General features: G+C 40.2%; 1 protein-coding gene across 4 annotated transcripts; it reads right to left on the bottom strand.

Annotated features, from left to right (window-relative positions):
- ipo8 (importin 8) lies at positions 1 to 27,835 on the bottom strand. Of its 4 annotated transcripts, none has more exons than XM_044343757.1 (26): positions 27,437 to 27,835; positions 24,530 to 24,611; positions 23,697 to 23,853; positions 23,156 to 23,314; positions 21,712 to 21,868; positions 20,607 to 20,696; positions 19,807 to 19,901; positions 19,631 to 19,715; positions 19,397 to 19,531; positions 18,049 to 18,148; positions 17,630 to 17,706; positions 16,643 to 16,759; positions 16,412 to 16,501; positions 14,691 to 14,717; positions 13,668 to 13,833; positions 12,057 to 12,217; positions 11,770 to 11,895; positions 11,596 to 11,671; positions 8,787 to 8,912; positions 8,323 to 8,420; positions 8,129 to 8,224; positions 6,989 to 7,209; positions 4,540 to 4,745; positions 2,302 to 2,523; positions 1,711 to 1,840; positions 1 to 615 (listed from the first exon to the last, which is right to left on the bottom strand). In XM_044343757.1, coding segments are annotated over exons 1-26 (3,084 nt in total). In that variant the 5' UTR covers positions 27,521 to 27,835; the 3' UTR covers positions 1 to 614. The 4 variants fall into 4 exon arrangements, with proteins under 4 accessions (XP_044199692.1, XP_044199694.1, XP_044199695.1 ...); XM_044343759.1 differs by having other exon boundaries at positions 11,605 to 11,671; XM_044343760.1 differs by lacking the exon at positions 14,691 to 14,717.

The raw sequence follows: 27,835 nt of genomic DNA, 5'->3' as shown, positions 1-27,835 counted from the left end.
CTTACCCTAACCTTAAACTTAACCACTGACCCAAAAATCAGCATTTTATCAACTGGGGACACCGCTTTTGTCCCCAATTGCACAAGCCATCCCCAATTAACTCTTTAAGTCTGGTGTGTGTCCCTGAAAGTGACTTAAATCATACCACACACACACGCACACACACACACACACACTTAGTCACAGACCAAAGGACTGCACTGTACAAGAACTTTATCGAATTTTGCTGGTCAAGGACTTATATATTTATAATGCAGACCTTTCTCTGGAGTCCACACACACACACACACACACACACACACACTCTCACACACACACACACACACACAGGCCAGCGGTCCTGTCCTGGTGATAGGAATATTCCAGTAGGGGCTCTGTACAGTGCACCAGGTCCCACACTGCTGTGATGCCAACCCAGCCCCTGCTACTCCATCCAGTTCTGATGGCACCGTGGGATGAGGTTTTGGTGGGATCCATTAAGTCATTAAGTCTGACATGGTCTGATCTGGACTGAGATCGTTCAGATTAGACTGAAATCCACTTCAGATCAGGTCAGACCTGCTCCTCTCTTCTTCATCCCCCTCCTCTGATTCTGCAGTCCGTCTCATTGGCGCTCTGAAAACACATGGAGGAAAAGATGTTAGATGGGAGGAACCAAAGACAAGTCTGTCATCAGATTGCGAGACTTCAGAATAAAAGCCCGAACCCAAATTTTAGTACCCACTAGTTGGTTCCAGAAGATATAATGAAAATACTGCAATATAAATCACTTTTAACTGTAAAGTAAACCATTAATAGTATGATAGTGTGAGAATAAAGTACAGGTCAGGAGTATTCTGATACATAATTCATATTCACTTGAAGGAATGGTTTGATATCTTGGGAAATATGTTAATTTGCTTTCTTTTCAAGAGCGAAATGAGAAGATTAATCTTGATATGATTAGCGAGCACAGGTTTTGGTCTCTGTACAGGCATGACAGTACCAAACCTGGAAACCTCTCTGTGACAACAAGATTCCAGGAAGCTGTTTGTTTGCCAAGAAATAGTTCCTGCACACAGCTCCCCATAAAACCACAAATTGTCGCTTTTACATTTATTTTTCACTCTGGACAGAGCAAGACTAGTTGTTTCCCCTTGCGTCCAGTCTTTATGCTACACTAGGCATAGGACCACATCCTGACTCCAGCTCCTCATTTCACACAGATGAGACTGACACATCTCATCTCACTCTCAGAGAAAGTAAGAGAGAAAGAAAATACACAAATTTCCCAAAATATTATATGTTTTGTACTTGATTTACTTAAATTGTCATTCTGTTACTCCATATTGTAATTCTAGAAGTTTTCTTGTTGTTGCTTCATGGGAGACACACGCTAAATATTTTTCAGGCTAATGCAAAAGTAGGTCTTTTTTTCTGAATCTGAAATATTTTCCTGCATGTCTCTTCTGGGTCTCTGCAGTCAGTAGTCTCCGATGTCCACTGGTCCTCATGCTGCATTTCAAAAAGTGTGTCAGAAAGTTGCAAATCTACACTTCACACTACGAAAACTGTGACAGAACATCCCTCCAGGCTAATGTTCCAATTAAGAAACATCTCTCACTGAATTATCTGAGCATCTTCTCACACCCCTGTTCCCCTCTATGTGTCTCAGTCTCTTCATCTCTCTCTTTCCTCTCTCCCCCCTCTGTCCTGTGCGCTGACACTCACCACTGGCCCTTGGCGGCGGTGCTCCTCCTCTGCTGTGAGATGCTGTAGATCTCCTGGAGTTGTTTCTTCTGATCGTCGCTGAGTGGAGCCGTCAAACACTGGTACCAGGCTGCATCAGTATTCTGGATCCCTAACAGAGTGGGAGAGTAGGTCAACCATTAAACCCAGAAAATTCTGGTATTTTTCATGCTGGGTATAAGTGTCGATATTCTGACTAAAAGGACATGCTGTGACTGAGAACTGTGTGAGCTGCAATCTTTCCTGTTCAATCAATTTAAATAAATGAGTTATACAAACATACAAACATGAACAAAACTCTTCAGTCTTATAAATCCTGCAGTGGGAAGTGTTTACAGACAGGAAGCACTTTTATTGTGGTTAAAATCCCTTTTATCCCGTGAGCTTATGGAATTTGTGATGGGCACTTTTGCTAATTTTTCACATTTTTTAGACTGAACCATTACTGGATTAATTAAAAAATAACAGCTGGAGATGGTGAATGAAAGTTTGATTATGGGGTCATTTGTTGTGGAACCAGCTTGGAGGTGAATCCTTCCTCTTCTGCAGTTCGTGCTTACAACAATGACTTACTGAGCAGAGCGGAGGTGAAGAATTGATACTCGTCTTCTCCGTTGTCGTAGTCGAGAGGCGTGCTGTACTCCTCCAAGGGGGTTCCCTCAAAGCCGTCGTCATCCCAGTAGTCATCTTCGTCTTCATCGTCATCCTCACCCCCCTGGCCAGTTGGCATACTGGACTGCTGCTGCATGGCATTACGGTTCTCATTCACCTCATCTTCATCACTGGGTATCTCCTCTGCCAATAAAGAAAATAATACATCCATTAGGATTAAAGCCTTCATGATGCCACCTCATATAGACATTTATCTCATCACAGATCCAAAGTCAAAGCCTGAATAAAAAGTGATTTCGGCAATATAGAGGAATACAGGTTAAAATTTTAAGTTAATATACTGGACTCTCTTAGTCTTCTATTCTAGTCTTCTTTTAGCTTCTTTTTATTTCCAAATTTAACACTTTTTAATTGTTTTTATATGTCTTTTTACTTGTGTTGCTTTTATATTCTGTTTTAATGCCTTTTATGCTCTATGTAAAGCACTTTGAATTGCCTTGTCGTTGATATGTGCTATACAAATAAACTTGCCTTGCCTTCTAAACCTAAGCAGCTAGCTAGTAGCTTACTATCAGCTATGCTAGGCAGCTAGCTAACTTGAGTGCACAGTGCAGTCAAATCAGTCTCTGTCGTTCTTGTTCCTGGAACTGCAGGCTAATTTAACAGCCGTAAGGTCAAATTGAAGTTTCATGTTTAGTGTTTAGCGAGCCTGCTTTAATGTTAAGTATAGTATTTCAAACATTGCAGCTATAACTGTGATCTTTTTAAAAAATATATTTTTGGGGCATTTAGGGCAGACAGAAGAGAAAAGTCCCTGGTTGAATCAAGGTTTTAAAGGTGGGGAAGTTTAATTCATAAAAATGTTACCAAAAAGTTAAAAGAAGACAGAAATAATGTTTGACATAAAGCTATATGGTAAAATACGTCTTTCTCAAGCAAAGTGGTCCATGATGGGAGTTGGTCATGGCGATATTAGAGGAGAGAATACTATAACCTACAGTAGGTGATGTGACACTGTCAGCTGCAACACAACATGATGCTGGACAGACACCTGCATAAAAATCAATCCTGAGGCAGCTGTCACAGTGAGATAATTTTCCAATATTACTGAACTGTGCAAGTTGCCATGCCTAGAACTAAACAACCTCTGTGAACTGGCAGACATGATGATGGTGAACAGAATATCAATTTTGCACCCTGAGTTTGTTTTGGTTACGTTTTATTTTAGTTTTGTGATATAATAAAACTCCAAATTCAGATTAAAGCATCATGATTGTTAAGTCAAACAAATGTCTTTCCCTCCTGTGGAGCAACGCGGACTATGATCATGACATGAATAAATTCTGTTTGTAAGAGAAAATTGGTGAATGCAATACATTTTCGTGCCACTCAAGAGACAAGATACACATTTAATAGCTATTGACAAAATAAAAATTCACTTTGTATATGGCGGAAAGCTGCGACTTATTGAGTGGAATACTTCAGAGTTACAGATTTCAAGCAACATCTATTTTCCATATGTATGAGCTTGTTTTCCCAGCACTCTCGCTGCGAACGAAAAGGACTTAAAACAAATACGTGACAACAGAGTCCACGACTGGCTGGAAAATTTAGCTCTACTACTTGATATTTGTTCCCTAACATTGCCCCGTTATATGCTTCACTCATGACTGAACACTTATTTCAAACCCAATCACGTTCCACTTTCACTGGGGGAAAAAAAGTAAGCTTTTCTATTAAGAATACACCATCTTGAACCATTTAATGCGGTGAAATCAATGCATTTTAAATACCAAGCCGCAGGAGAAATTCATAGCCAACACCGTAGCACTTTGTTAATTTATCAGTCTGCCCCACAAGCAGTAGACAAGGTTTAGAAATCTAATTCCTTTACGCTTGACTGAAGCAAAGCAGAGCCAGCGAGGGTGAGAAAGTAAATGTGGTGCGGCTAATTTGAGCTTGGGGCTGAATCAAGATTCAAGTAGTAGAAGATCTGATGTTGGTGAAAATGGAGAATCTCATTTCATTATCATCTCTAAACCACTCTCTTTTCTCCTCTCTGCTTTCTTTCTGTCCTTATTCATTCTACTTTCGTTCCTCCACCTCTGTCCTACCCCGAATTTAATCCTTTCAGCTTTATTCTTTCACCACACCCTCTTTCTTATTCTTCTCCTTCCTGATCTCCTTCTTTTTTCTCACCGTTCTGGTCTTCGTCCTGAGCCCCTGCACGGGCCAGCAGGTCTGGTTTGTTGATGAGGCGGGAGGCGTAGAGGTGTTTGAGGCCCAGGAAGAGGAGCAGAATGGAGGGGACGATCTGGGCGGCGACTCCCTCCAGTGCTGCCGGTCGGCTGGGCAGCTCCATCAGCACGCTCAGGCCAATGATGCACATCTTTCGGTCATGGAGCCTGGGCGGTGGAGGAAGACGAAGATTGAGAATTAGGGAAATCTGAGTCCTCAAAGACTTTGTGAATAAGACAATTTTAATACTTTTAGGACATTACAGGAATTGTAATGATTCAACATTTTGAGAAATATGCTTATACACTCTGTCTGAGAGTGAGAAGAGCTTTAGTACAGAGCTGGAGTCAGGTTAGCCTAGCTTACCACTGAGAGGAAAACAGCTAGCTAAAGTTGAAAAAATACACCTGCAGTGTATGCAGTGTATGTATTATGTAATCTGCACATAAACAGAAATGTAAAAATGACAATTTGTGGTTTGAGGGGGATTTACACGGTGGAACTATTGCCAGATATGCTCAGTGGAATGAGTTTTGGTCTCTGCAGAGGGAAATTTGGCGCCAAATAAATAGGTCCAACATATAACTCCCCCTTAAACCACAGATTGCTGTTTTTACATTTTTGTTTGTGTACAGATTAAACAAATGATATACAACAAGCTAATTCGTGAGCTTTTGGGGCATTGGCAGGAACTGGACAGAGCCAAGCTAGCAGTTTCCCCCTGTTTCCAGTCTTTATGCTAAGCTAGGCTAACCACTTCCCAACTCCAGCTCTGTACTGACAAATAAGTGTATTTGTCAAAATGTTGAACTATTCCTTTAAATCCAAAAACCTGAGACAAGACAGGAACAGGACCAAGTCTAGAGTTTGGACATGGGACTGATGTGGCAAAGTAGCCGCAGGTCACAAGTAATTACCACATAAACTGATTTACCCATATAGACTCAAGAGCCCCTAATCTGTTTACCCTTTAAAGTAGAAGTAGTTTCTCCAAACACACAGCTTTTCATCTGGTTCTTTCTCTGATATCTGAACACCAGAAGAAAACAGACCAACATGTCAGGAGTAACATAAGTGAGCCAGGCCGAGATAAGGTAAGACTGATGACTAACACAGCACTGTTAATGGCAACTGTGATTACAACCTTGTTGCAGTAATTAGAATTCGATGTTAGACTGCATGTACACACAATGACTGCATGTATTAGAACACTTTGAATTAGCTCATTTGAAAGTAAGCTGATCATCAATCTATTTCCTGAGCATGTTATCCTGTTTAATGTCACTAGAGAGGCAAACACATTCACAATCACACCGACATGCATAACACCTCTGGGTCAGGATCAAATTCAGGATTTTTTTTGTGAGGTGACAGCACTCATCATTTAGCCACTATGCCTAAAGAAACTGGCTGTGCTGTGACTTAAAGCTCCACTAGTCAGTAATATTAACATTGAATAAACCGTTAACTATGGTTCACTCACAGTACAATCATCACCCAACTGTACGGAACTTTTTAATCTCACTGTTTTGGTTTAACCCAGACGATTTTCTTAGGAGTTGGTGGAGACCAAAACAGAGTTTAAAAGAGAGTGAATATTGAACTTAGATCTGTAAGGTGGACAGAAACACAACTCCAAATGAATGTTAATGTTAATCTTTGTCTGCTAGATGTGTAAATAGGCAACTGTTTGCTAACAAGATACCGTAGGCTAGATTAGGGACCAGTTACACCAGGGAGTTCTCTCCAACACTTCAACTTCAGTGAACTCTAAGATGGAAATCTGCGCCAATCTGACCAATTTCCCACCATCCTGACATTAGTGAACATTGATGCAACGGAGAGCTAGAGAGTACAAAATAGAGGAAACTATTGTATTAGCTGTGCCGCACCATCTGACCTGATATAACCTTGCTCTGCTGGAGTATAAACTGCTCCACTAAAGAGATGTGACATGGTTTGCAGTCAATTGTGAGACAGGAGTTGATAGTATAAATACGTTCCTTTGAGTCAACTGTTTAATGTAGCACCATCTACTTTATGACAATGCAGAAATGCTATTCTTTGTGCCACTTGATTGTCTGACCAGGCACTAAAGGAAATAATATATCAGGGCTGTGTCTGTCAGTTAGTTACAGAGTTCCTCTGCCTAATCACTTTTTATTAATGCTGCTGTAAGTTAATTGTTTTGTTTTTCATCATTTAAGCTCAAAAAATGTGCCCTTTCTGTTTTTGTAGGATGGCTAAGCTAACTTTGCCGATCATTCTGCAAGCATCAGGACAAACAAAAATGCAATAAATCATTCTCATTAAAACAATTATTTCCTCTAGAGTCATGAGAGAAAATCGTAGTTCTTAGTTTACCCAGAATCATTCTACCCTAACCAAGCAGCAGAATGCTCCCTCTCACCCCAGGAAGAACTCTGTGTCATTCATCCACTGGTTGATGAAGTGGGCTGTGATGGGCTGTGGGTTGTGTGGGAAGCGCATGTTGTCCAGAGTGTGGATGAGCAGGGCTGGGTTGTAGTACAGAGCAGCGATGGCCACCTGCAGGCACATGGTCCTAAGGTCGCTGGACTTCACTCCCCGCATCAGACGCTCCAGCACTGCCTCCACGAACAGAGGGATGCACTGCAGGTAGGAAACAGAGAAATCTGTTGTTGCTGCTGTTACCCCACCAGTTCACCTATTTGGAGGTCAAACCATAGTACAAACATTTTTTTTTGTATTTAGTTTGTGTAGTTTCAGACAGCTCATTTACAAGCAGCTTGTAAACAGTCAGCTCCTTTGCACCTCATGTGGTGGAACACTAAGAATTTAATACATGCAACTAAGTGCACATAAAATCCTTTAATCTGTTATTTCCTGTTATGTTTTCTCAGACTGCCTATTCATTATGTCCCATTATTCATTAAATGTGTTTATTTGCAAATGGGCAGCTTTTGCCAGCTTTGTTTTTTCATTTTGGTTTTTAAATCCGTCTTTAATTACATTCCAGGTGGATTACAAAGTGTGTTAATAGGTTTTAATTTGGCTCTTATGCCTTGAAAACAAAACAGTCACTGTGTTGTAAAAAAAACTACATAAAGAGTCTTCAGACTCTTAACACACAGACATGAGACTCACTTTCTCTCCTCACACTCTGAAAGAAAGCGTATTTCAAAAATGTTGAACTGTTTCTTTGACACAATAATTGCGTTAAAAAAAGCAATTTTTACATGTAACATTAGTAATAACTCTTACGGGTAAAAATATTTGTTGAAAAGCACTATGAAGGACAGTGAAAACACACTGTGCTTTCAACAGATAATGAAAATGTTTCATCAAATATGCTGCAGCTCACAGGATAAGTGAACCAGATGAAGCCAGGTGGTGATACATGCTGCTTGCTTTATTCCTATGCAGCTGATTAGATCTATTAAATAGCCTGAATATGAAATGACTGGAATTCTTAAAATACTTCCACAACCTTTCAGGTGATGTAATTTTGGTTTGTGTATGTGTGATAACATTGAGATGAAGGTCTGTACTGTAAGCGTCTGTCTCTGACCTGGTCGATGCCTCGGCCCCTGCACTGCAGGATGATGACTTCCAACAGTTTGGCAGCGTGACACTCTGCGTCCTCACCTGCATCTATGGTCAGTACCTGCAACAGGTCCAAGGTCAGAATAGTTGACCAGTCAAGACTCAGCAGCAATTTTCAGTTCAGATTTGATGTAACATGTCAAACATTTACAACCTGACCTTTTTGCACATGCTGTAGATGACCTCTAAGTGCTTAGGGTTGGACAGGAGCATGTCTGTATCCACGGTAACATAGTTGTGCAAAAGAGGCATCATATCTGTAAAAGAGACGCAGACCATCATTAACACCAACATTTTTTCTGGGTCAGTATATCAGCATGCAAACAATATTTACTGCGCAAGTACACTGGATACTACAATTCAGTTTTTAGGTTAGTAGTTACTTCTCTTTCATAACACTCGTTTCAGTGTCTCACTATGAGATATACCCCCGTGCAGTCTTGAGTGACAGACTGCTTAACCATCATTCAAACACCTCTTCTCCCTTCAGAAGCCGAACCGTCTTTCCCTTTCTCCCAAGCTAACTAGTTACTGCTCTAAAACCAGAGTGTACACTGTTTCTACCAAGTGCCAGTGAAGTAAAAGTGTATGTATGTGTGTGTGTGCAATCATGTGAGACGTACCTGTGAAGTAGTCAAAGCAGTCGTGCTGAAAGACCTCGTACAGGACGCCCAGCAGCTGCCACATCTGGGGGGAGATGGTCTGACACGTGAGGCCGAACGCCAGCGACAGGATCTCCTCGTAGAACTCTGCAGAGGAGGACAGGAAAGGATTTTTCTTGAATCTAACCCTGTCCACACACAAACATTCAAAACACATTTGTGTATGAGTCAGCCTGGAGTGAAAGGAAAAAGAAAGGAAGGGGATAGTGTTGAAATGGACTCTGGGAAATGAATTATGAGAGTGACTGACATTAATAAGACTAATGAACAGACCACCACAGAAAAACAATGGATCTCCTGTTGTGAGAATACTGTTTTTATTATAGTGATAAATAAAGCGACATTATGCACAAGCAATTACTGTGGTGCTAAAATATATGAACAAAGAGGAATCGCTGACTTTTATAAGGTCAGTGAATAAGAAACAGGTTTAAATTTAGTTTCCAAACCACATCTGTTTCATAAGGTCAGTACCAGTGCCGATACTGACTCAGTGTATCAGATCAGTGCGTTCCCAGAAGAGGCCGCATTTTTTTTTTCACGCAGTACTAATGTTGGACTGAACGCAGCCTTAAATTCTTAGATATCTAAGAACATAGCAGCTTTCCAACAAGGCGAAGGGCCAAGCAGTCAGACACTCAGACAGCTTGTAAACAGACCCCCAGGTTAGGGAATTAAATTATTACTTGAACTGTCAGTTGTGAACATCCATCACAGTTTAAAGAAAAGCATTCTGGTTCAACTATGACCTACTGTACTTCCTGTAGTGAAGGATTACTACTGGCATGCTCACTTTCTGTTTTCACTCCAAATAAAGTGCTCTAGTTAATCTGGATAAACTGTCGGCTTATCCAGATCTGATTGGTTTGATTGTCTGACTGCTCGTGTTTCTTGAAACTTCAGACTTTGACCATATTTACTCTTGAAATGAACATGTGATTTGTATCAGGATATCTCATCTGGATAAGGGAAAAATGTTAATGCAGGTGTAAATGCATGCAGAATGATCGTAATGCATTCGGATCATCCAGATCCTGAAGTTGGTCTAGCTTGATCTCAGACACATTGGAATGATATATGTACAGCTTGACCACGTTAAGAAAAAATTTTCGCCCAACAAGTTGAAAGGTCACCTAACTCCACTCCTTCCTGCCAGACAGCTCATGCAAGTCTGGCAAAAGCTACAAGTCGCATGAGTAATCAGCAAGTCTTCCCACAAAAAGTGATTTAAAAATGAATAACACACCACGTTAAGATCTGATCACAGTACAGGGAGAATGGAGATAACTAGAACACTTGTTAACACCAGAAGTAAATGCAAAGACTTGTTGCTCAGATGTCATTATCCAGATAATGTAGGGATGCACATCACATGTTAATACCAGGTGGAAATGGGGCCTGTGTTATAGTCAAGTCACCTTGTGCCCAGATTTCGGCTAATAATATGGTGAATATGCTACCATAACTGATAGAAATAATAATAAAAAAAAATTCAAGAACAAGGTTATGAATAATGTTTGCTGCCATCTACAGGTTGTAAATGTAGTCTTTCGATACCAGATGTGTCTTCACACTACACTGCGTCAGTGCAGGAGAAACAGCTGCACGTCAGTAGACACACACTGGTAGCAGTTGTAAAGAAGCCGTAATGCCTGAGGAAGGTCTTCAATGTGATTATGGGGTCGGCACTGATGTGTTCAGCTCCTCATCACCCTCCTTGGGGATTCATGCAATAACGTTAAGGGTAAAGAGCACAGCTGTGCTGGATTGTGGATTGTGTGTCTGTGTATATGTGTGTGTAGTATAGATTTCCCATAGAAAAATGAGCTTGACCTCTCTATCTTTCATTTTGTTCAATATGACCCTCTCCTGCTGCTTTATCTGCCTCCGCCTGAACACAGCTTTTCCATTCTGGCAGCAGGAGGTTATCAGTTAATCCATTCATTACCAGAGTGGGAAGGATCCAATGCTCCGTAAGGCAAACTGCCTTAATTACCAGGATTAGACACACACACACACAAACACACATGCAGATACTTGCGATGCAGTACAATCTCTCATTTTTACATACTTTGACAGATTAGCACCTGCACTTAGATACGCTTCAACACACCCACAAGAAGAGTATGAGCTGTAGGAGGATTCTCATTGTTTTCTGATGTTTTATAGATGATTGTTGGAGAAAATAGTTGCAGCAAGACGAGTTGATGTTTAGCATGTTCACAGTGTGGGTTTAGCGTGTTAGCATTTATAGCGTCATTAGTCAAAAATACATTTTGACCAGGCTTTAGATGAAAAGACAGAATATTAAAGTTATTACAATTCATCCTCAGGGAAACATGAATATATGAACTAAATTTCACAGCACTTTCAATAAAAGAACTAAAAAAAACAACCTCATAGTGGGGTGAGAGGAGGAGGGACCACTGCCCTGCGTTAGTACAGCAGCAGTCCCTTGAGAGCCTCCCGTCTGTCACCAGATGTAAATCCTCTGGCTCTGTCAATGATGGCAGCGAGCACTAACCCACTAAACCGCAGTTACAAAAACATCCAAACACAATCACAACCCTATCCCTCTGCAGTCTGAAGAGTATCAGCTGGGGAAAACTCAACACGAATGAATTCATGAACTAAACCCATGATGAAATAATCAACATTTTTAAAGACAAAGTTAGAGTAGAGTCGAAACAGAAGGAATGTGAATGAAAGTACGTGTGTGTGCGTTTTCATGTAAAAAAAAAAAAACATCTGACTGCCCGAGTGCACACACCTGCCATACCTATGATGGGCTTCTGCAAGACCAGACCGATCACCTGCAAACAGATCCCCTCCAGCTGCTGAGTGATCTGAGACAGAGAAGGATGGAAAAATACAGAATCAAATATCACCTTAACGTAGTATGACAGGAAGTGTTTTCTGTGAAGCTTGTGAGTGTGTGTTTGACCTCTTTGTGGTCCTCCATGACGGTGAGGATGGTGTCGATGGTGCTGAGGATGCCCAGGGCCATGACAGTCTTGTCCTCGTTCTCCTCATACTCCTCACTCTGAAGCACTCTGGTGAAGATCTCCGCCTACCACACACACACTCACAGGTTAAACACTGAGCATATTATATTTTATGCATTAACAAAGGGAGACATTAAGATACAAACACAGGGTATCTGGAATATTTATAGAGCTGAATGAACTTTTTCTGGGTTTATTTTGCTGAATGTGTGTGTTGTGTTCCTACCAGGTTCTGCGTCATGTCCACAGCGATGGCGGCCACCTCCTGGTTGTACTCGCAGATCATCTTCTGAATGACGTTGGTAAGGTCGTCGTTCTCTGTCTCTTTAACCACATGCAGCAGCTCCTGCATGACCGGCCGAATGTACGGCCTGATGTACAGCTTGGCTACACACACACACACACAAACACAGAGCACAGGATTTAAGGACTGTATCTTGTCTACTCAAGGTAAAAAAGTTCAGGTTCCAAGTCAAAATTTCATCTCACTCCTCACGTCTATAAGCAGCTATTTAAGACTTGAGTTGAGGGCTCAGGTCAGGGTTAGAATATCAGGATTAGGTGAGTGTCAAATGAAATAGTTATAAAAAGGATTCTAGGATTTTTGCTCATCCGTTGCACACCACATGAAGTACAGTCGAATGTAAGCAAAATGTCAGTACACCATGAATCCATGACTATTGGAATGACAGTCAGGAGAGTAAACCACTTCACTAAACCTCTGTAGCTGTGGATAGAGATACATAACCCAAATCACAGTGCCTCCAAAAAGTCTACTTTCCAACAGTGTCTCAGGTCTGTATGTTAGCGTGTCCAATACCCGTGTGGATCCGAACAGACAGGAGTGTACACGATATCAGCTCTGATCATGTGGTACGACACAATCACTGTGGGAGAAAACGGTGCGTTTTGAGTGAGAGGGAAATGTAAATTGTGAAGTGAAGAGAATGGACGTGAGGAACAAGTTAAAGGAAAAGGAGAACAAGGAGGTAAAAGCAACCAGCACATCAGCTGTTTGCTCCTGTTTTATGCAAATAGTCGACAAAGATGAGAAAAAAAGTTCTGACAAGAGAACTGAAGCTGAACTTATTGTAGGTAAATCAGTCGTCTACAAGATTTTTGCTGTTAAATGAATTTTGGAATTTGATTCACAGATATTACATTTATTATTAATCTATATTAAATAAAATAAAGAGTAAATAGGTTAGAACCCAGTTGACTACAGAAGGTTTTATTGTTGGTACAGGAGGTGGAATAGGATTCTGAGTAATTATGTGTTATCTGTGTTTGAAGCATACAAACAAATTATTTTCAAATTATAGAAATGCTGCAACAAAAGGTGAAAAGTCTTTTCCATTTTTTTTGGTGAGTTTGAAACAGTCAATAAAAATACAGTTTATTTAAAGCATTGGACACTGATGTATGAGGATGTATGGATGCAAATAATAGCCAGTAAATTAGGTACACAGTTGTTTAAATCTTATAAACAACTAAATGTAAATAACTAAATGTGAAATTTACACATTACTGAATACTTAATGTTGAAATTTAAATACCACTGAATTTATAGCATTGAAATATTTTATATTGAACATCAACCTTCTCAATTTTTGTAGTTGGAATTAAATGATTGAAATTTAAAGTAGGTCATTTCAAATTGTGCAATTTCAAAAACTTTTGTTAGGGTCCACATATTTAGATAGAAAATTCAGGTATTAAATACTCAAAAACTCTGGTTGCTAAATAATAACTAGTAACTAGTAGTAAAAGTGACTGGTGAAAGAGGTGGTTACATATTTGATATTAATATCAGCTTTGTCCATATTCCTCCACAGACCTTGCTCCTGGTTGCTGACCAGTGTCTGCAGAGCGATGGCAGCCTCCACCTTGACGGGCATCTCTTTGTCTTCGACCAGATCCTGTTTGACCAACTCGACGGCGTTCCTCAGCACCAGCTCATCATGGAAACGCAGTGGGCTGAAGCTGTGGAGCACCCAGCATGACTGCCAAGAACACAGCAGAGAAGCACAAATTAATACAAACCCACGGTGGCGACTCAGGGGCAGGGGCCAAAAAATATAAAGGGCACCTGATACATTCAGTGGGCCCCACTTCACAATGTTTTTCTCTCATATGGTGCACCCTATAGCACCCTTTTTTCATTGAAAGGGCACCCAATTCTACACCTCAGTATGTTAGACTTAGGGGAACCCTAAATTGTACTTTTTCCATTTTTTTTTTAGTACTAGAAGGGCACCCATACAGAACCTCCACGTCACCCCATTACAACAGCATCACAAGACTACATTACATCCTCTGCATTTAAAAGGCACATCATGTTTTCTCGTTTTTGGGTGTACTTTACACGGCACTATCACATTTTCTTCCATTAAAAGGGCACCATGAGGACCCTTCATTCCAGACTGTCACATGCAGATGCCCTCTATAGGGCATTTCATCCTGATTTACCCATAACTAGGCAGTCATTACAGAACTTTATGTTTTCTCCTTTGTGGCGGCACCCAAGAGGGCACTTTATCATACTGTGGGGGCACTCAAGAGGGCATTTTATCATACTGTGGGGGCACCCAAGAGGGCACTTTATCATACTGTGGAGGCACCCAAGAGGGCATTTTATCATACTGTGGGGGCACCCAAGAGGGCACTTTTGCTGTATTTTTTGTCTCCCCTGAGTCCACCAGTGCAAACCCAGACAGGTTACATCACAGTCCATCCACAGTGTTTTTAGATCTTTGAAACCACCACAAGTGTACACTGCTGCTGTCACTGATGCCCCACCAGGTGTGTCAGTGTGGATTACAATACATGTGGTTGTGAAGGGATTTTAACACTGACTCACACTGATTGAGTGGACCACCCAGCAGGACTGTAGGGGGGAGAGCCAGAGGGAGAGTTAAAGCAATAAGCCTAAACAGTCCATCCATGAATATTTCATTCAGCGACCACAAGAATGACCTTTTGCAAGTGTCACATGTTCTGCTAAAAATGTCATACGTATTTTGTTGTTTTCTGCATACTGATGTAATATCAGAATGATATGAACAAACATATGACTTATTCACTGACTATACATGCATAAATCTACCTGCACTTTCCATTCCTGTAATCATACAGTTATGTATGTATGTACAGTACTGTATTTTAAGTAGCTGTTATTGTTTGCAGTGCCCAACAAGGACTGTAAAATGCTACAGTAATTGTTAATTGGAGCCAATTTTTACAGATGCCATAAATATTTGAAATATAGAAGATTTTAGAACAATTTACAGTTCAGTGTAAAAGTGTGTTTACAGTGTAAAAACATAGAAATCAACTTTGCTGACTCAACAGGATTATCATCCAGTACTTGTAGAACTCTGATTAGCCAAATCTGAGAATAACATCCATTAAACCGAGTAAAAAAATGTTAAAAAACAAGTCTGTTATATCTACTAGTCTGTAGGTCTGTGACGATTTCATTATAATGTTGTTTCTTCAGCAGCAGTGTGGCGCCATCTGCTGAAACCACTGTGGCCTTTCTTCACTGCAGCTTCACATGTGAAGTATACACACAGATACACTGTACAGTATACTGTCATTATCCAGCTGTACATCACAATTCTATTTCTCTCTCTACTGCACACATATTTATCTTCTATTCAAATTCCTTAAAGGAAAAAAAATCATTTCATTTCATACAAGCTCTCCCAAACAAGACACAAAAAAGCAACATTCTCTAAATACATTTCAAGTATTCTCACTTACACTGAAAAGTGAAGGTTTAAACTGTAAACAGCTTGTATTGTCCTAAAATGTTGATAGACTAGACGTGAAATATTGTATGAGATGTGCAATTTAAGTTGAAGCACTCAAAGCAGCTGAAGTGTGATGGTGAGTGTGTGAAGTTTTTGTCTCCAGTTTAAGTTCTGTAGGCAGTTAAACTGTCAGTTTGATACAAGTTGATCTAACAGTTGAAGACTAACAGCTGAACTGTCAGCTGAAGACCAAGGAATGAATCCAGATAATATACCAGTCCATGTCTAAACAATTTGAAGTGTAAGAGATGAAAGCAGCTGAAATGTCAGTTAATGTCTAACTGACATTAACATTGCATTAAAAGAAGTTGAAACTGTCAGTTGAAATGAAAGATTAAAGCGGTCCCTTCTTCATCAGACATTTGCAAAGCCAGTTTTGCTTAAAGGTTTGTTGACATCTATGTTTACGAGCTTTCAGCGTTCTTCCTCTTTTCTGCCTTTGCTGCTTTTCTTGCACATCATAACTGTGACATGAAATTCTGATATTTCCATTGTTGCTTACTGTGGGCAATGCACGGGTCATGTCAGACTTTTCTGATATGCTGCTTTAAAATGAAAGAGGTATAAAATATTCATATCCACTGCCCAGCGTGTATGCCTGAAGGAAAGTGTGCTGTCAGCATCAAAAGGATTAGGAGGAAATAACTACAGTACAAACAGACTGACACACCACAGCAGCAACAGACAAGCCATAATCAGTCAGTTCCTGGGTTGTATATTCAATATCAAGGTTTAAAGCTGTTTCCACAGTCCAGGACTGACTTACCCTGGCTCGCAGGTAACCCATAGGGGAGTTAAGCAAAGGGAAGACATAGTTTTGCAGCATCAGCTCCATCTGCTCTCTGTACATCCGCTTCTGCAGGATGAGACATGGACAACACAAAGATGATTACAACACCAGAGAATAAAATGAGGATTTGAAACGACACTCTCTAAAAAAGCTTCCATCTGATCTTTTGTAGAGGAAAACAAGATTGAGTTGTTGGGATCTGTGTACCTTCAGCAGGAGCTCAGCCAGAGCTCCGATGCAGTGCAGTGCCCCATCCTTCTTGCGGGGGTCAGCGGAGGGGTCCATCAGTATCTGATGGCAGAACTCCATCATCTGAGGAAGAACCTGGCAGGAGGAAAGCACAAAGGTTACACACAGAAAAGGCTGATGCGGAGATTGAATTTATTGTACTTCAGAGTCTTTACGGCTGAGAGACGAAGATAACTGAATTGCAGTCGTGGAAAGAGCACACAGAGCAACATTAGCATTCAAGACACATATTAGTAGAATTTAGAATTAAATTAGAGATGCATTAATTGATTTTTTTTTGTGTGCATCTCAACAACAGATGAAACAAACAGTTGCCTGTTTAAGCATCCAGTACACACAGAACAACATTAGTATTCATTTATAATTGTGCTTGTAGCCACCTGATGAATGTAAATCCAATATTCACTCTCCTTCCAGCTCTCTTTAGCTCTTTTAGTCTCCTACAACTCCTGAGTAAAAAAACATCTGGCTCTTTAGCTGCTAAAAGCTCCACTGTGTTCACCAGCTGTCTTCTGCCGCTCAGATCGAGGTTGATGAAAGTTGAGTTTGCAGGCTGAAAAAGCAAAACAATGAGCTCAAAGACACTAAAATACTATTTAGAGCTAATTGGAGAAACTGCAGGATTTGGTGCTGATTCTTTGTAGGTTCACCACCATAAATGATCCCTTTTTAAATTACACTGAGCAATTTGAGCCATACTTGGTGTAAAAATACTCCTTCATGCTGCTTTAAGTGAAATATAAAGAAGAAACATTAGATTATCTATAAAATGCACTGAGCTTTGCATGTAAAAGCGACTAATGACCACGGCCATCAGAGTGTAAGTATAAAGGCGCACAAAATGGACATATTTTACTCCAACAAAGAGCCAAACTGTGTATCACTGCTGTAGCTGAGCGAGTGTACTCAATTCCTCTGGACTTGTGTTACATTGCTCCTTCTCACCTCCTTCCTCTTGCGGGCAGCTTTACACAGGAGGCTCTGTGCAGCGGTAGCTGGGAGAGCGTGGTCATCATAGAGATCTGCGACACAGACAAACACACACAAAGAATGGAATCAAACAAGTTGAAATAGATAGCTGACATACATTCTTCCTCTACCATTAAATACAATGGCAATGATGCAGTGGAAAGGTCACAACTACAAAGTGTAGTTGAAGAACAAAAGTCCGTTTTTTTTGGTGCTCTGATCATTTGTTGTATATGACTGTCAAACAACTGCATGACAACAGAATATGTCCTTCATTTCTGATCAGCCATCTGTTAAGCATTAAGTGAGAGCAGCTTCAAGTTGGCTGAGTGAACTGAGTGAGTTATCAAGTGAAGGTATTACATAATATCAAACAGGAAAGTTGCATTACTCACTGAATTTCATGCGGATGTATTCGTACGGGTCTTCCTGCCAGAGCTTCTCATCCTCATCTTTGTAACACATGAGAGGGAAGATCACCTCCTGACATATGGTCTGTAAGACATGGAGTTCCTCATAAGCTCAGAGAACTCAGGACAGATCACACTAAACAGCGACACAATAACAGTGACTCCAAACACTATTAATGACAAGGAGAGGGATGTAACTCTGGTGAATGAGGGGAAATGTTTGGAGAACTGCAGACGGACTGATGAAATTATGGAATCCCAGGTCTGATCATCTCGGCTCTTAAGCATCTACAGGGACAACGTTCAAGCCACTTTGTGACTCAGCGGTTAGCATCGTTGTCTGGTGTCTGTGCTGTGATTTAACCCTTCAGTCAAAAAAACTTGCAGGTAACAGGTTGGATGAACTGGAAGCTCTTTATCTACTGGCAGCATTGAATGTGACTGGGTTACAACTGCTCTACTGTGTCTCATAGTATTCAAACGCTCCTCTCCTCCTTCTGACTCAAAGATAAATCTAGAAAAGATTTAATCTTTTGATGAGACCTGGTAGCCTTTCTTAAATTACTTCAAGGGGATCTCTCTCCAACTTGATGATGATTAGGAGTTTCTCTTGTTTCTCTCTCTGTCTTTGTTGTCTTTTGTTTGTTGTTTGGTTGTTTTTTAGCTTTCCCCTTGGACTCAGGGTGGTAATATAGGGTATTCTATGACTGATTTTTCTTCTTGCAATCTCAGAAGTTACTCTTTGCTCCTCAATTAACTTAAAAAAAAAAATCAGCTCACAGGTTTATTTATTGATTATTTTGTGCTTTCAACTAACTTAGCTGTGCAAAACAAATGATTAAAAATGATTTTAGAAAAGACTGAATGTAACTACGACTGGTTGTCTGTGTCTGTGTGTGTGTGTGTGTGTGTGTGTGTGTGTTAGCCCTGTCCACAGCCAACTGCTGATGTCCCTGCTGTGTTTAAGATTTATTTATTGGGCAGAGGGACAATGTGTTATGAATTGTATAAAAATCCCTTTGAGCTCCTGCTGTCTCTCAGGTCTGTCTGCTCTCTACTCTACAAACCTCCGCCAAGTCACATTTTGTGAAGGGAACGCTAACTACACTGATAAAAAAAAGATGAACATGACATTAATCAGTTTGCTGAGTATTCTCAAAGTACAACCTGAACCAGCAACGTCCTCTTTTAACCTGACCCTTGCTTAATGATCCTAAACATGATTAAACTTACCTTTGAAGCTGCAGATTTAGATCTTTTAGATAAAATCAAAACTACAAATGTTAGACCCCCTCTGCAAACACTGCATCAAATTCCTCCATGGCTGTCCTACCTGCATGTGTGGCTTCATCTGTTTCCAGGTCAGAGAGTGTGACAGGCCCTGGTTGAGGTAGTTGAGGCACTGCTGCAGGACTCGAGGAGTAACATACTGCTTCTGTCGGTGCTGGTCCACCACCTTCAGCAGGACCTGGATAAACATCATGACACAAACAGGGACGGCAGCAGAACCAAAACCATCAGAGTGAGCAACAAATAAAGCAACGTCTTCAGAGGTGACAGGTCTTACCTGCTGTATGCCCACTGAGTACGTCTTCAGGAAGAAGTCTGCAAACTCATAGTACTCCTTCGTCACATTGCCGGGGCTTCCGTACCTGCGGTTCACAACAGAAGCATGTGAGCAGCTGGTCCCTCTGCGAACTACTGGTCTGGTTTCTGGGGATTTGAGAGAAGCTCTGGACTCACCGCTCAAACAGTCTGGTGATGATACGCAACGCCCACTTCTTACACTTCCACCAGGCCAGCTCAGGACGGTCGTCCTCATCCACCTCCAACGTCTCCTAACAAACACAAACACTTCATGGTTTTAAACTTTTAAAACAGAAAAAATACGAGCAGACTTCACTTTCAGTTTCAGTAAAATGTGACTGTATCCATTCTATAAATAACTGCTGAGTACTGGACGGGTTCATTTTGAGATTTTAGATCTTTTAATACCAGTTCAGACAGACTTTTAAACCAATTTAAAAGACATTTCACCTACAGATAAAACTGAAATGTTTTTTTGTAACATTTTCCCCCTATCTGTTCAAACTATCAGTATTTTCTGTAATTGTGTTGTTATTAAAATGTCAAATCTAGTCCCCAGCAGTGACTAATAGCACAGACTCACTGCTCTCTGGGTCACATTTACTCTTTGCTGGCCCTAAATAAAGAAAAAATCTTATTCCTCATAATCCATGTGTAGCCTTAGCCCAGAAATGTTTTTTCAGAGCTCCGTTCATGTAACATCCCACTGGATTTTATAAGTGGAAGAGCCTCAGTGACTCAAAACTTTAATTCCTCTCTAATGATTTGATAAAGTTGTTTTTTTAAAACAGGTAAAAATTTGATAAAAACATGATTTATTAAAACGGCTTTTGTGGAAAAAAATTATGAACATATCGCGGCTCATTTCTGTCGGACGATTTACGTGTGTTGAAGTCAGTATAATTATTTGACAGGTCCAGGAATGTTATGAATATTTATGTGTGTGTGTGTCTTACTGCAGGGACGTCTCGGTCCATTATGGCTCGGAGGATTTCCATCCACTGAGTCATCACTGTGTTGTTGATCAGCTGGAGAGGCAGCGAGTACTGCAGGAGAACAAGGTTAATGCGGTCATCATCATCATCATCATCATCATCATCATAAATCATCTTCATCATCAGCATCATTTCCATTGTTGTAAATTACCACATCATGGTTGTCATCACATCCTCGTCACACATACAGAACAAGTTTTAGCTTTGGTTTGGTTCAGCTTTACATTTGATTATTTATACTTTAAATGTAGCCATCACATAGTTTATCCAGCAGAGATCAATAACAACTTTAGTTTTCAAATGTTAAATGTTACTCTCACTACAAACCTTGGTCACAGATTTTTAAACATTTATTATCAAAAAAGTTTGTTTTGAGTTTGTCTAAAAAATAATTAAAAATAAATAAATCACCAAATATATCGCAATCATATTTTTCAAATACTCAAATAATGATATCTGCATCAACCTCACAAACCAGTTGGGCTCCAATCAATCATAAGACTGACTGTTATCTGCACATCTATGGTTATGGTTTATATAAGGTCATGCTACATTAGCAAGTAACAGTTCCTGTTCTCACCATAACCATGGATGTGCAGACAACAGTCAGTCTTACGGTTGATTGGAGCCCAACTGTTTGTGAGGCTGATGCAGATATCATTATTCTTCTCTGTTCTGAGATATATAAAAATACTCTGCTTTGACTAACTCTCTAACTCTGCCATAAGCCTGTAAATAAAGAGAGTGAAATCCTGATGAAAACAGTCCAGGGTGGAAAGAGTTAACTTCTTTGGGAAGATCTTTCAAAGATAAATACATTTAATAAGATCATCAAAAACAGAAGATGAACACATGCATAATGAATGCAATGTGGTCACTGGCAACTTGACAAGTGACCATTCACATCTCTCTCTCTCTGTCTGTGTTCTCCTGACTGCTTTCAGTCTGAAAGTTTCAACTTGGCCAAACACAGCAGGTTTCTGCTTCCAGTTCTGCTCCAACATTTCTGAAACCTACAGTCACTGTTCCTGGTTTATATCATGTGTTGACACACACACACACACACCTGTACGAGAGCATGGAAGATCTTGAGGATCTGTTTCTGGATGAGGACAGAGAAGATGGTGGCGTCGGCCATCAGCTGGCTGATGAGCTGCTGAATCCTCGGCAGGAAGATCTGCATGGCTGCCAGCAGTGGCTCCCTCTCATCTGCCTTCCTGTACCTGAAGTACACACAAACTGATAAGAGATACTGGAAGGAAAGAAAGAAGCTGCTTCCTTTTCCAGCTCTTTCAGTGTGGGAAGCATAGGTCCATCAACAGGAAAGACCAGGAGACACCAACTTCCTACAGTTTCATCTCACAATGCAGGTATTCCTGTTTTTGTCCAGTGAATTTAAATACCACAATAAAAGACTGATTATAAATGTGTGACTAGATCATATGTAGACCCACCCAAAGCATGACATCTCCTTATACATGTCATGCTTTTATACATACAGTACAGTGAAATACAATGGAATGAATTCAGTATTTCACTTGCTGGATCACACTTTGAGATTGTGTTAGACGACACATTAAAGGACACATTTTAGTAACTTTGGCAACTCATCTTATTCTTAAAGTCTAAGTGAATTAAGTGTTGTCTCATAGAAATAGTTATGGGCCTGAACAGTTAGACAAAATCCTTTAATGAGCTCATGTAAATCTTCTCATAAAGGCTAAACTGAACAGATGAATATCATAATATTCACTACAGCACAGTGTTTGGCTTTCATAATTACAGTCTGATAAATACTGGATTTTGGAGGCTGACGGTCTGAAAAACTCAATAAAACCAATATATTAGCCAATTTTCACCTTTTAAAATACAGTAATCAAAGAATTTTGATAAACACCCCTTAAATTTGGTTATTAAAGAATTATGACCTGCTGTAAAAATAAACTTGTGGGTGCTCTCTGGTGGACGAACGATGTCATGGAGACATTAAACTTCTTCAAACATATCTTTTAATTTTCTGTACTGAAATTTCTTGTTACTAACCCAACATGTATATTTGTGACCATTTTGGTTTTATTTGGTGATAAATTGTGGTTAAGTAAGAAAGTTGTAATTGTGTTTGATAGAGGAAACATTTGTGTTCTATCACAGTACTTCAGGGGCCATTAAAGGGACGTTCCGACAAGTTAATATTGAACTTCCATTTAGTTGGACGACTCACAAGAGACAGATTCATGTCATGTTGCATTGCAGCAAAAGCAAAAAAAGTTGAACCAGCTTTTTGGCTAAGCGACCCTGCATTGGCACTCCACTGTGTCATCACACTGGATCCATTCAAATGAATGACAGGACTGCGTTTTTTTCATGCTGGGCTCAAGTCAGTCTGAACGCTACCTTAGCCTAGGTGTTCTCCCTCAAAGCCTGCAGTCCTGCTGTGAGGGCGGTCAGCTCCTCAGGAAGGACATTCAGAGCAGCGAGGTGGAACAAAGGAACATGAACGTGTTACTCACTCGTAGGTTTTGACCAGCTGGTAGAGAGCCAGCAGGCTGCCGTACCAGCTGCCACTGTTCTGTGACTGCAGGTACATGCCGATCTTGTCCACTATGGCGGTCCAGCGGCCAGGGAAGTCATGCTTGATGATGGCTCGCAGACACATGGTCAGCTGGGCGCTGCGGACAGTGCAAAGACATATGGAGTCATTAATTGTATCGGTCAGGTACCAAGGTTATTTATTCAGTGTCTGCGTGTCATTCAGGAGAACTGTGTAGCATTTGAAAACATATAGGAAATCAAAAGTTTCAAAAGAAAGTTCAAAAGTTGTAAATGATATGTTTTAGATGGAGGCAGTCTACGGGTTTAGAAATGTTGCTTTTCAAAACAGATGAACAGTCTGGTGCTTTCAAAAAAAAATCACTTTGTCAAAACAGGGACAGTAAAAAGCAGATGCAATGAGTAGAGATGGAGACAGACTCCTCCTCGTTGAATAAAATATAAATAAATAAAATATATATATAAAATAAAATGGCAGTGTGTGTGTGTGTGTGTGTGTACCGTATAGACTCTGGACAGCGGATGATGCCCTCCACAATGTGGTCTCTGATCTGCTGCCGGTCGTTCTCGTGGATGTTGAAGGGAAATACCACCTCACCCAGAGACGGCTCCCTGTCCTGCCAGTACTGGCTCACCATGTTCTTCAGGTAGATGGCCGCTGTGAGTGCACACACACACACACACACACACACACACACACACACACACACACACAGAGTCAGGTAAGCATGCACACCAGCCACATACATTTGCACTGTACCCATCCAGCTGATCACATGATCCACAGAGACTACATTTAAAGGGTAGATAGAATTCCTCCAGTCTTATTCTACAGAAAGCAACAAGTTAATCAGCTTTTTAATGGCAAAGTACAGAGTGTCCAATGTGTTGAATCTAGTATTTTATTATATTCCATTATACAGACTAACATAGTAATAAAAAAACACTAAAGCTTTAGATCTGTGTCTTCTAAGCCAAATGTGAGCTACACCTCTTATCTAAAACTCCTCTGGGATTTACACTCAGGAATAATCTTGATATTATTTAGCTCTTTGATGACATTCAAAAAATGTATAAAGAGCAAAAAGTGAGTGTCATGACGAGCTGTATTAAAGTCAAAAACTAACAAATTGACCACACATGACTGAGGTTGAACACTTTTCCCCATGAACAAGACCACTGAGATATTTCTCACAGGCTAAAATCATATTATCTTTATTAACTACTGAATCAAGATGGAAATTTCCAAACAGTATTAAAACATAATGACCAAAAAAAAAAAAACCTTTCCGCAGTTGACAGAACAACAGCAGTATTGTTTTGTGAAGTCTTACCTGCCTGGCGAACAGGAAACTCCACCTGCTCCGACACAATGATCTGCAGCAGGGTCGGGGCGAAGTTGATGATCTTATAGGACTGAAACACACCAGCAGCACACGATCAGTAGAGGAGAGACGGACTGATTACAAACTGTACTCGTGCTAAAAATCATTTAAACAAATAGACATTTAATTAAAGGGACAAAATAAAAGATTCAATTTCATATTTGAAAATGAACAAAAGCTTATTATCCTGTGTGCACAAGATAATAACATGTTGAGAGGATCCACAGTAACAATAAAACTAATTAATAATGAATCTGTTGGATTGGAGCCCCTGCTGTCAACAGACTGGAATAACCTGCAATATTCACTGTGATCAATTAGTCCAGTGATTGATCATTTCAATCATTTTTAAAGCAAAATATTCAAACATTCTCTGGTTCTAACTTCTCCACTTTCACATGTATAACAGTCAATGGAATATCTTCAGGTTCTGGACGGTTAGTCAGACAAAACAAACAGTGGGCTTGAGAAAATTATGAATGGCACTATTTTTCAATATTTCATACACCAAAACCATTCATTGAGAAAATAATCAGCAGATTAATTGAAAAAGACCCTTTTAATATCACATAGAATGTAATTTAATACCTTTTTTTATGATTACACTGGTCATAGAGTGATGAGTTTTTTATTAAGTACATTAAATTAAATGTATGTGTGTGTATATACATATATATATATATATATATAGTCAGTATGTCCCAGCTGTATAACAATACTTCCTCATAATATAAATAATCAGTTAATGCAACCTGGAGCCAGATAAATGTCAGAATATTAATTGATTTACATAATTGAAGTTTTTATTAAATTGACAGTTGCCCATGCTGAGCAGATGAGGCTCCTCACTGCTGCAGCTGCAGTAGTGACAGTGTTTACTGCAGGCCTGATGCTGCTGACTGAAACAGCCTCCTGCAGCACAACGTACACACACACACACACACAGAAGACTTTTTATTACCTTGAAGGCTTTTTTTTTTTGTGACTTCTATGTGTATAGACTCTGCAGACTCTGAGTGCTCAGGTTTCAGGATTATTATGATTATGTGTTTTGAGAAATCTAAATGCTAACTGGAGTACTCCCAACAGTCGTCAGGATAATGTGGCACTGTGATCACTGGTGCATCTTCAACCCCACTTAGATACTAAATTGGTAAAAAAAAAACAAAAAAAACAACTGGCTGACTAACACTGTTATTTTGGAGAATCAACCGTATCATAGCTCTTGTCATCTGTTACTGGTGATCGGACTGGGAAAGCTCAATCCAGCAGAGGGTTAACGCAACAGAGTGGAGGCAGCCAGAAACCAAACTGGGTTCATCCTCAACTGCTGAGGTCACTCAGTTGATACAGAAATAACAAAGAGTGGCTGAATGTGAAGGAGCGAAAGAAAACACGGCACGCAGACGGACAGAAACCTGGATCATGTTCCAGTCATCAACACATGAATATGTATAAACAGCTTTCTTATGTTCCATGATAACACGTCGGATATGATGAAAAGCAGGATAAGATTCAAGCTGACAGATCTACAGCAGTCAATAGATGCTAACAGGGTCGACACTGAGGTCATGTTCTCTGTTCTTTTCTTTTTTATGATTGAAGTGTTTTTAAGGTAGATAAAAGATGATTACAACTCAGTGCCAAGACAAGAAACATAAAGAAATACATAAATGAATTGTACAGCTGCAGTGATTAATTGATTAACCTACTAATCTAAATTTTGCTTAAAATGATTTTAATAATCCTTTTAAGAGAAATACTTAACATTTACTGGTTCCAGCTTCTCAGAATTTGGTGCTTTTCTTTGTCATAAATGACTGTAAACTGAATATCTTTGGATTTTGGACTGTTAGTCGGACAAAACAAGACATAAGATGTCATTTTGGGCTGTGTGTCAATATTTACTGACATTTTATAGATTCATCCAGAAAATAATCAGTAGATTAATTGATAATGAGAAGAACTGTTAGCTGAAGCTAAATACACTTAACTATTTTCCACAAACAAACTGAATAGTTGACAAAGTGCAGAAAGCTCTTACTAAATGGTTTTATGGTCATTAGGTAGGAAACATGTGGAACATACCACTGTGTTTACATCAGACCCTGTCTACAGCAAGTGGATGCTAGTTAAGGGAAGAAGATGGGTTTCATAGCTTTGAATCAGCTGATGCAACACAACATGAGGAAGATGAGGTTTGGATTTAGAAATCTAAACTGCTACAGAAGTCAGAGTCTTATGAGTAGATAGAGACTTTTAAAAAACAGATGATTTTTATGAATGATGATGACTTTCTACCACAATGTTGCACACATGTCATTCTGCCTGATCCATACTATGCTGCAGTGAGTAATTCACACCTTTATTCATCTATTTTTTTGGGAGTCTTGATCTTTTCCTATACTGATGATTATTTATATTAAATGATCACATAATTGTACTGCAGCTGTGACAGTCAGAGCAGCAGAGCTCTGAACAAGTGTTTCTAGAAGTCCAGTCTGACATGAGAAAGTTTGGGTGGCTCTGGTGCTGCTGGTTCATGGTGGCTGTCAGATCTGACTGCTATTGTTCTCCGGTGCAGCTGCCCGGGTCCGTGTGGCGAACAGTTCGTCAAACTGCTGATCACAGGCCTGATATAAACTCCCAAACCGGGGCTGTAAGAACCACCAGGCCACACTGAGCTCGATCACCAAATCACGGCCTGCCCTGCTCCAAACACAGCGGCATCTTTTCTGAGCAAAGACGGTCCATGGCTCGCTCCCCCCACACCCCTCCACCCCCAGCCCCACCTCTGAAAAAGACAAACAAACAAACAAAAAACAAAAAGGCAGCCAACTACTTCTGCTCACCCACCTGATTGAGTTCATTCTCCGCCGCTATCCTCAGATTAGGGTCGATAGTCCCTTTCAGAGCTTGGATTATCCGGTTAGGATCCATATGTGTTCACTTCCACGGTTCCTTCTGTGTTTTAAACCACATACATGAAGCGTTAGCTGACGTTACTGCCCTAAATTCAGCCAAGCGTGATGAGCTGCACAGAGTGGCCCGAACAGGGACAAACACCACAATTACAAACACAACTTCCGCTCCCTGCATTAAAAATAAAGGCCACAGTGACTCGTTATAACCGTGTTTGAGCGGCGGCGGCGCGTTTATCTTGAAGCAGAATCGCTGTGCTTTCTGTCAAACTCTGGTTAGCTTGACGGAGAACAGAGGCCCTGCCCCGTTTTACCGGCAACGTAAAACAAAGTA

Source organism: Thunnus albacares, chromosome 23 (genome assembly GCF_914725855.1).
Source record: "Thunnus albacares chromosome 23, fThuAlb1.1, whole genome shotgun sequence".
Taxonomy (NCBI): Eukaryota; Metazoa; Chordata; class Actinopteri; order Scombriformes; family Scombridae; genus Thunnus; species Thunnus albacares.
Note: the sequence above shows the minus strand (reverse complement) of the source record. Positions and strands in the feature narration are given on the sequence as shown.

Excerpts from the sequence above, each read along its gene's own strand:
- ipo8 (XM_044343757.1), bottom strand. The coding sequence starts at position 27,520 with ATGGATCCTAACCGGATAATCCAAGCTCTGAAAGGGACTATCGACCCT. Across the intron at positions 19,532-19,630 it reads ACTCAGTGGGCATACAGCAG|GTCCTGCTGAAGGTGGTGGA; the intron begins GTAAGACCTGTC and ends ATGTTTATCCAG. Across the intron at positions 12,218-13,667 it reads GGTCAGCAACCAGGAGCAAG|CCAAGCTGTACATCAGGCCG; the intron begins GTCTGTGGAGGA and ends GTGTGTGTGTAG.